Source organism: Mytilus edulis, chromosome 2, assembly GCF_963676685.1.
Source record: "Mytilus edulis chromosome 2, xbMytEdul2.2, whole genome shotgun sequence".
NCBI lineage: Eukaryota > Metazoa > Mollusca > Bivalvia > Mytilida > Mytilidae > Mytilus > Mytilus edulis.
The window spans coordinates 21107522-21117941 of NC_092345.1; the positions used below are offsets into that span (position 1 = coordinate 21107522).

Consider the following 10420-nt stretch of genomic DNA (forward strand, 5'->3'; position numbering starts at 1 on the left):
AAAGGGGAAATTACTCTCATATGGAATCTCTATACGGCTTCGGTCAAAATAAAACAGAACATCCTGAGGATATAACGAGCAATTTGGAATAATAAATTTGTCAGTTTCTATACGGTTGCGAAGCCTTAGAGATAACAAGAAAAACAGTGTTCGCGGAGATAACTCTTATATATGGGAAAGTATTCGGTTAAGCAGAGTTGGTTTCAAAAGCGTATAAACTGTTCGATATCATATTCCAAATATCTAAGCGACATCTTGCGAAACAAAAAAACAGCGAAGGAAAAAAATTAGGCGGAAAAAAAAAAAATAATAATAATAATCAGAAGAAGAAAACCAATAGGTCTTTCCACGGAAAAGTGGAAAGACCTAATTATTTAAAGGTAAGACTGTCACTGGGAAAGCTGTTTGTTAAGAAAATGTAACTCAGTTTTCATGATGAACTATTAAACAAATTCTTTTGACTGACTTTTGGCTTCAATCATTTAAATAGTTTCATTGTATGAACCTTTTGGCTGCCCCAAAGCAGACCAGCAGAAGGACCATCAAGTATACAAAACAAAAACGGAAAATTAAAGATGACAATTACAGAAACAGTGACATGGTGTTCCTAAAATGTTAATTTTAACATGGTCACATTTGAAATTTACATATCCTTGAGAAAGTTCTTTTAACCCCCCAAAAAAAATCATTAGATTTGTTTTAAGTTGACATTTACATTGCCTTTTGTCAGATTGCATAGATTTATGTTGGGACACAACATTTAATAGGATGACCTTTCATTGAACTTTGATAGGTTCGGTGAATGCTTGGTTTGTTAAAGTATTTATACTGTAGCTTAAAAAATAACATCCTGTTTGTCTGTTCAGTAGACATTTGAGATTATGATTTTCATGAATTTTTCCTCTGATGTTTTTGATGGTATTCATGTTTAAAGATTTGCTTAGTAAATATGTCAAATACATGTAAATAAAGTCTTCAAACTTGTGTGGATTTTACTCAGGAATTTATCCTCTGCACCGATTGTCACTATAAAAGTTAAATTGGTCAAAGTTGGATTTTTTTACAAGGAAAACTTGGTCCAAGTCATTTATTGTCACTATCAAAGTTTTCCACCACGTTTTAAGGAAAATAGTCATGCATACAGAGGTGGGGCTTCAGCTGGCCCCTAAAGATGTGTGCAAATTTTCATATGATAAAGACATAATCTTTTAATCAGCAGATCAGTTTAACTGGGTATACATTTACAATTAATTCTCCATAGGCGGTAATGGTAACGTTTTCCTCCGTTGCTCAGTCCATATCGTTTACTTGAACATGTATGATGGCTCATATCGAAGCTGATACATTTATACATGTCTGGTTAAATTTTCGGGGTGGCAAGTGAGATTACTTTTTTCGCAAATTGATGGACCCCGGAAGATGGTGAAAAATGTCACTCTCCTCATGAAATAATCCCAAAATTCTGATCATAAAATTCAATAAAAAAATTGTCCTTTCTAATAATTTATTTCAGGTCAAATCTACATCTTTCTTTTCTCATCACATCAGCTCTATAAAACAGTTCTTATTGTTCATTTATGTCCATTTTTAAAATCACAGCATCCACAATTGTATGGCGGACTAATATTTTTTTTAATTACGTCATCTGAGTTCCTCATCTCAAGGTCTATTAGGGATCCTGACCCATATTGAAATTCATACTTCTGATTTTTCCAAATATTTTTATGTGATCTTCATCGGTATAACATTCTGAATAAATCTGTGTATTTTTGTCCATTTCTGAAAAAAAATAAAGTTGTTTTAGCACTATAAGGCAATGACACTTTCGTCGCTATATTCATTTATTTTGAATACAATGTGTTTGTATAATTAATTTCTTCCAGAATACCTTCACTAGTCAAAACAAGGACAAAACTTCTGATTATAACCTTTAATTACAATACACAGACCCTGTTAAAGCATTCTATAAAATTTTCTTGTGCCTTAAAGTGCATTTTGACAGAGAAATTATGCAAAAATGAAGATTTTATAAAAAAACCAACACCAAAATAATTATTCTTACTAGTGGAAATCTGGTATTTAAAACTGTGGAAAGCACTCTTAACTACTGGGAAAGTCATCCTTATCATATAATTAGAGTGCAATATAGTGCAAATTTTCAAAACTTGTCCTTTCACATAATTCTATTTGAGAAAAATTGTTTTTAACATGTATTTCAGTGAAAACCTTTTATTAGTGAGAAATCCACATGAGGTTTTAAAGGAAACATTGTGACATCACAATTTGTATTATGGCGTCATTAAATAACGACAGATCAAAATAGAGCTAAATATAGTTTGCAGTGTTACGTGAGAAACAGTTGCCGCAAGATTTAACTCGAAATATTGAGTCGAAACGATCTGTAACTAAGCCTTTTCATTTAATACCAAGACCATAGCAACAGTTTTCATATTTGCATATTTTTAACATACCGACTGTAATTTCAATTGCATAAATACCATAAATAAACAATTAAGAGCTTGCCTAATAAAGCAAAATGCTTACCAGTTATTCAGGTCTTTTTAAAACCTCTAGTTTGCCATCTCAGATTAAAAAGTAATGATATGTCTGGAACTGAAATAAGACAAAAAAATTACTCAGGCTGTGTTATCATTTGATTTAAATACATAAGTACTATTGAGAGAGAAAAATCTAATTCTTGAAAGTTTAATCACAAAGAAAGACAAATGCTTCTCCCTTGTGGCTTAGTCACCTTCATTTAAACCTTTTATTTTAGAAGCAATGGGTAGTAGCTAACTAGCTTAATAGTTGAATAGGTGCAGAAATATTGTTTTCAAAAAGGTTTGACCCTCCCCCTTTTTCACTGAGAAATGACAATATCTATTGTTTTGCTCAAGTGCATTAAAAATATTAGTTCATGCGATGATGTATCTCACTTTACTCGTATGAAGTGTGTTATCTCCCTTGATTATCAGGTATTCCTGTAGACCGAAGTGATAATTACATAACAAAGACTATATTGTGTCATGTTTACTTACAATTTAATAATATTTTAAAAGTTGTTTCTTGCCTTTTTCAATATAGTAAACAAATTCCTTTCGGATCTCTCGGAAGTAAACAAAGTTATGATTGTGCCTAAAAAAAGTGTTCAGCCCCGTGCCAGTAATGCATTTTAAAAGCAAAGTTTCATTGAGTATTTGCTGATCTTTATCAATAATATTTATCTTAAACCATTTATAATAACTAGGTATAAATAAAAAAACATTAACCATCATTTTCAGTGGTGTACAAGGTGAAATCATCCATAAATCAGCCTGAAAACTTCTGGAATTAAGCTTCTAATTTGGGTATACATTTACAATTAATTCTCCATAGGCGGTAATGGTAACGTTTTCCTCCGTTGCTCAGTCCATATCGTTTACTTGAACATGTATGATGGCTCATATCGAAGCTGATACATTTATACATGTCTGGTTAAATTTTCGGGGTGGCAAGTGAGATTACTTTTTTCGCAAATTGATGGACCCCGGAAGATGGTGAAAAATGTCACTCTCCTCATGAAATAATCCCAAAATTCTGATCATAAAATTCAATAAAAAAATTGTCCTTTCTAATAATTTATTTCAGGTCAAATCTACATCTTTCTTTTCTCATCACATCAGCTCTATAAAACAGTTCTTATTGTTCATTTATGTCCATTTTTAAAATCACAGCATCCACAATTGTATGGCGGACTAATATTTTTTTTAATTACGTCATCTGAGTTCCTCATCTCAAGGTCTATTAGGGATCCTGACCCAACTAAGGTCTGGAGCTGGCAAATTGGCAGTAACTGCTAAGTCCTTTTATGTTAAATAATGGATCATTGTCATTTCGCTTCAGTTTCATTTTTTACCTATTCTGACATCAGACTCAAGACTTCTTTTAAACTTGAGTTTAACTGTGGGTATTGCTGTGTGCTGCTTATTCTACATTGGCTAGAGGTATAGATGGAGGGTTGAGATCTCACAAAACATGTTGAACCACTCCGCATATTTGCACCTTTCACAAGTCAGGAGCTTTGGTCTTTGTTAGTCTTGTATGTTTTTTAATTTAAGTTCATTTATATATTTTAAGGTTTAGTGTGACGTCAATTTTACTGAACTAATACACAATTTTATTTAGGGGTCAGTTGAGGACCACCTCCTGGTGAGGGATTTTATCGCTGTGTTGAAGACCCATTGGTGGCCTTGGGCTGTTGTACTCTTTAGTGGGATTGTTGTCTCTTTGTCATATTTCCTATTTCCATTCTCAAATTATGTATATTTATCATTTATATTACAAATGCTTCTTATTGTTTAAAGAACTCAAAAGTAAATAAAAACTTGATCAAATTATTTCTATATCACTTGGAAATTTTAATATAAATTATATATTCAAAGGTAAAATGAGTGATGTTTAATCGTGCATGCTTTACTTTGTTATACTATGTAACAAATGCAGAAAACTGCACTTAAACCTATAGGTTGATTTGAATAAGAATGATATATCACAGATTAATAGTAAAGTACATGGAGATTGTTACAACTTACATGTGGAATAGGAGCAACCATTGATTTTAGCTCAAATACTTGTTGGCAGATTTTATTGAAAAATGCAGAATTATATTGCCTCGATTTAACATGAAAATAGAATTATTGTTATAATGTTAATTTATGGAAACAACACTTGAAAGGTTATAAGTAATTGTGACTTGTTAGTGAAAATAGTTGGAATCTTCAGGGGATTTAGTATTTCATCATTTAATGGCATCAAATTGTTGAGTTCCAAAATAAAAAGGATTGATTGATTGGTGTTTAACCCCTTCGTACATAGTCGTGATGCCTCGGTTTTCTGATAAGCCATTTGATTCTTACAGTTTCTTCTTGTGTTGTGTTGTCACACTTTGGCCATTTTCCCAGGTTAGAGGGTGAGGTTTGGGCACTCCATGGAAACCAGCCACATTCTGTCACACTTTGACCATTATCCCAGGTTAGAGGGAGGTTTGAGCACTACATGGAAACCTGCCACATTCTGTCACACTTTGACCATTATCCCAGGTTAGAGGGAGGTTTGAGCACTCCATGGAAACCTTTCACATTCTCCATATATATGGCCTAAGTCAGCACACTGTAATATAGTGTGTGTCATTTATAACTGCCTTCCAAATCATTTGTTTTTATTGTTTTAAGCATATATCTGAGGCTTTTGAATTGAATCATTTTCCCTTTTGCTTTGGGATTTTTTTCCACATTTTTTCATAGTCTTGGCTTGTTTATGTTGAAGGTTGGAGATGTGCTTAAGTTGTCACAACTTCAGTCTTTGGTCTCTGGATGGTTTCGGCATCTCATTGGAAATCTCACATCTCCTTTATATTTTTTTAAGGTGTCTATTGCATCATTTTATGACAAAAAGGTTAAGACATTTAATCTCTAGAGAATAACTGTTTTGGAATTCAATAATAACTTCATGCTGTTATACATCTATAATTACTCAAAATGAAAATCTCTGTCTATGAATCATATATTTTATGAAAAAAGTGGCAAAAATTCCTCCTGCTCAAACTGTTTTTTCAGGAAGGTGTGGAGAAAAATCTTGTATATAAAGAAGCTGATCATATCACTTTTATTTAAACAAATATAATCTATTTTTCTCACTTTCTGTAAAGACAATATTTTTTTACATGCCAGCTTGGTGCATTTGTTAGCTTTGATTTCCACTGAAGAATAAAATATGATGTTTTTTTTATTTCTAACAATTATTAATTTAAAGCAGATTAAAGAAAAAATGTTTAGCTATTAGCAGTGAGTTTAGTTCAATTTCCTCAAAAGAACATAAAAAACTTAACTGATGTATTATGGACTTGCAAGTCAATAAATTTACTCTTGAATGTGTACTCATGTAACCTTTAATTTGAACTTTAAAGGATATGCACTGCGCACGTTAACAGCAAGAAGAGTCCACATGTTTTTATACGACTGTAACAAATTTTGCGGTCATATATTGGTATCACTTTGTCGTCGGCGGCGTCAGCATCGTCCAAAGATGGATGGTTTCCAGATAATAACTTTAGTACAAGTAAATAGAAATCAATATAATTTTAACACAATGTTTATAACCACAAAAGGGAGATTGGGATTGATTTTGGAATTGGTTTAGGAATTAGGTGCCCAAAGGGCCCAAATGTATTTTCACCTCAAAAATCAGAATCAAGTAGGTAGATGTTTGTAAACAGTGCCTCATTATACCCCTGCTTTAAAAAGTGGGGTACACTGTTTTACCTCTGTCAGTCTGTCCATCTGTCCCATGAATATTTTTTCTGAAATTTGGTTTCAGGGTTTATATGAGTCATGGAGCTATACCGTGTGATGCGCTTTCAGATTCATCACTCAACAACTTCCTGTTTACCTTTTACCTTTAGATGGCCAGCTGCCCCGGTATCACCAGTGAGCAGTAACTCACAGAATCACTTGTTGAAATATTATTGAAAAGATTTGAATATAATGTTTTGAAGAAAAAAAAAATTAACTGAAAAGTGATTTGGTTTAAAAAGAAAATGCCAAATACTTAAATAAATAAGTGTGTGGTACACATCAATGAGGTCGCAACCAAACATAACAAAAATGACCAACAGTGACTGAAAGTCAACATATAGTCTATTAACAACAAAGAAGTAGATTGCTGTGGAATATTTTATGTTCGTTGTTTTTTTTCAGGGATGGAAGAAATTTTTTATTCACATAGATATCCCATCTTGTGGTACAGCCAAAGTGTACATTTAATCTTTGAGAAAATTTGTACTTCGTTGAACAATTTATGTTCTTGGTTTACCTATACCCAATAAATCCACTAAATTGGTATCCATAGAAAAATAATGATCCACATCATTTCAAGATTGAAAGTCTGGTAAACAGTTGTTTATATATTTTTTTTTAAATCAGTGACTGTAATCTGAGACATTCAAATATATAGTTGATACAACAAAAATGTGTAATGAATTTTCAATAAAATAAAAGGTCATAAAATTATGTTTTCTTATATTTTTCAGATTTCTGGTTGAAAGATAAACACCTTACACTGGCACAATATAATTTCCAAGATATTTGTGTTCCAGCATGACGACAGGGGCTGTAACTCCTGCTGACTCTGTCACATCACAGCAATGCATGGCCAACATTATGAATCCTTTCTAGGATCTGGTCACTATTCCTCGGTCATGGGTAAATGTAAGTATTTTGGTTTAGGTTTTTTTTTCCAGGTGTGCGGACAGTGTAACTACATATTTTCTGGGTAAATTTTTATATGTTTTAAACTTGATGATGTTTTTTCCTCAAAATATTGTTTCTTTTTTCAAATGTCTGCTCTAGGTCTTTCATATATTCAGGTCTATCTTCTCTACACTAAGTTCCGTAATAAGTTTCGGTCCTTTTTCATCCATGAAGTTGTCTGTTCTTTTAAGGGGCTCCTCAGCTTTCTCCACACACACAAAAAAAAGGCCACAAGGATATAGTCTTTATTTCCTGAAACGGTAGAATTCTTTCTTTCTCTCTTTTTTTTTTATCTCCCTTGAACATGTTGAAAAATAGGAATTGCTTTTAGCAGTCCTAAATATGCATGTATACACATGTACAGGAAATGATTTATCTTGTCTATTTCACCGTGTCTTTTGGTCCTTCATATAAACATAAAAATAGATAGTTAAAAATGAAAAAAATGCAAATGTTGACCTATAGTTGTTAGCTTCTAGTCATTTGGTCACTGTTAAAGGGTTTTTCCATTGGCAATCATACACCATATCTCTTTATTTTTATATGTCAGGTTTGCAAATAAGAATATAATTAATTGCATCGCTGGTAAGTTCAACTATGTCGGAGATGACCCTTAAGTTGGAAGATTTTTCTTTAGTCGGAATGACCCCAATTATAACAAGTCATGATCATGTTATCTTAATATTTGTCCTGAACTTTAAATGCTACTTATTTATTTACTTAAATAGGTCTTAAGTTCAGAATAGATATATATATGGTTTGGGGTAATGGTCGAGAGGTCACTATCGGTCAACAAGTGGTTACATGACTACACTTATACCTGTGAAATGTGGAATTATGTATACAGTAGTCAAGTTTATTAAATATCTTGACTGCATTTTCTACAAAAATATACTTTTCTGGATTTTTGTATCAAATAGATTTGATGCATTATTTAAGGTTTTATATTCATGAATTAATGCATTGTTTTGTAACTTTTGATTTATTTTTTTTCTCGATTTTTGAATTTTCCTATAAGTAATTATTCTATATTCATATGCATTTGAAACCCTCTTTGCATCAGCTTTATTCATTTAAAATAATTCTGTTGAGTAACTGAAATAATGCAATGAATCATATAACACTAAAGTACATCATAGTCTAAAGTTTACATATACCAAGTATTCAGATTATGGCAGTTTTTCTCAAATTTAGTTTTGATGATGTATTGGGCCCTTCCCTAAGCAGTCGGAAACCAGGTTGAAATAGAACAAAAGAATCGAAGCTCTCTATTAGAGAAGGCGATAAATGTTTACTGTATTGTTTACTATAGTGACAAATTTTTAAAAAGTTAATAGAAACAAACAAAACTGCAATTTTCTTCTCAATTACGAGGTGTTTTATTTCAAAAACACCATTTGCATAAGTTTTCAATTTATCTAGTACATAGTTAAGCAGAACAATTAGATATCAAGTCGACGACATGGGTATCTTTCAAGTTGGATGACAAAAATGCATAACCTCCGATTTTTTTGAAAAAATTACCACGGACGGAAAAGATATCAATCTATTAGTTCAGTAATTTTCGTGTCTGCCCTTCCATTATGTGACTGAAGAAAAAATTCCAAAAAATAGGTAACAATTGTATCGAAAAGAGAAAATCGAGTGCACCTTTTTATGTTAGGGCGTGTTTGAGTTGAGTATTTTGTCTTGATATCGTTCAAAGTAAGAATATTTCATACATCGTCTCGCTTCAGATTCTATCATTTTTATACGACCGCAAAATTTGAAAAATTTTTCGTCGTATATTGCTATCACGTTGGCGTCTGCGTCGTCGTCGTCGTCGTCGTCGTCGTCGTCCGGCGTCCGAATACTTTTAGTTTTCGCACTCTAACTTTAGTAAAAGTGAATGGAAATCTATGAAATTTTAACACAAGGTTTATGACCACAAAAGGAAGGTTGGTATTGATTTTGGGAGTTTTGGTCCCAACATTTTAGGAATTAGGGGCCAAAAAGGGCCCAAATAAGCATTTTCTTGGTTTTCGCACTATAACTTTAGTTTAAGTTAATAGAAATCTATGAAATTTTGACACAAGGTTTATGACCACAAAAGAAAGGTTGGGATTGATTTTGGGAGTTTTGGTTCCAACAGTTTAGGAATTAGGGGCCAAAAAAGGGCCCAAATAAGCATTATTCTAGGTTTTCGCACAATAACTTTAGTTTAAGTAAATAGAAATCAATGAAATTTAAACACAATGTTTATGACCACAAAAGGAAGGTTGGTATTGATTTTGGGAGTTTTGGTCCTAACAGTTTAGGAATAAGGGGCCCAAAGGGTCCAAAATTGAACTTTGTGTGATTTCATCAAAAATTGAATAATTGGGGTTCTTTGATATGCCGAATCTAACTATGTATGTAGATTCTTAACTTTTGGTCCCGTTTTCAAATTGGTCTACATTAAGGTCCAAAGGGTCCAAAATTAAACTTAGTTTGATTTTAACAAAAATTGAATCCTTGGGGTTCTTTGATATGCTGAATTTAAAAATGTACTTAGATTTTTAATTATTGGCCTAGTTTTCAAGTTGGTCCAAATGGGGGTCTAAAATTAAACTTTGTTTGATTTCATCAAAAATTGAATAAATGGGTTCTTTGATATGCAAAATCTAACTGTGTATGTAGATTCTTAATTTTTGGTCCAGTTTTCAAATTGGTCTACATTAAGGTCCAAAGGGTCCAAAATTAAACTAAGTTTGATTTTAACAAAAATTAAATTCTTGGGCTTATTTGATATGCTTTATCTAAATATGTACTTTGATTTTTGATTATGGGCCCAGTTTTCAAGTTGGTCCAAATCAGGATTCCATATGAAATATTGTGCAATAGCAAGAAATTTTCAATTGCACAGTATTGCACAATAGCAAGAAATATCTAATTGCACAATATTGTGCAATAGCAATTAATTTTCAATTGGAGTTATCTTTCTTTGTATAGAATAGTAGTTGATAATATATGTTGGAAATTTGCCAGACATGACTATGATGTCATTTTCTATTTTTATTTGCCAATAACTTTATGTAAATGACTTCATTGGAAATTTTCCAATATAAAATGTTGCTGATGAAGCTTTTTTACCTTATCTTATCTAAAATGTTTTT

At 32.1% G+C, this 10420-nt stretch overlaps 1 protein-coding gene and 1 long non-coding RNA gene across 3 annotated transcripts in view; one reads left to right on the forward strand and one right to left on the reverse strand.

Annotated features, from left to right (window-relative positions):
• The window catches only part of LOC139511697 (ecdysone receptor-like), a 134548-nt gene that overhangs the window by 79983 nt on the left and 44145 nt on the right, over positions 1-10420 (forward strand). For both annotated transcript variants that reach the window (XM_071298725.1, XM_071298726.1), the window contains one exon: positions 7067-7244. In XM_071298725.1, coding sequence (XP_071154826.1) covers positions 7181-7244 — 64 coding nt within the window. In that variant the 5' untranslated portion in view covers positions 7067-7180. The remainder of the gene's footprint in view (positions 1-7066; positions 7245-10420) is intronic.
• On the reverse strand, positions 1231-3801 carry LOC139511699 (uncharacterized). Its single transcript, XR_011662079.1, has 3 exons — positions 3270-3801; positions 2545-2613; positions 1231-1779 (listed from the first exon to the last, which is right to left on the reverse strand). It is a non-coding gene; the product is annotated as an uncharacterized lncRNA (long non-coding RNA).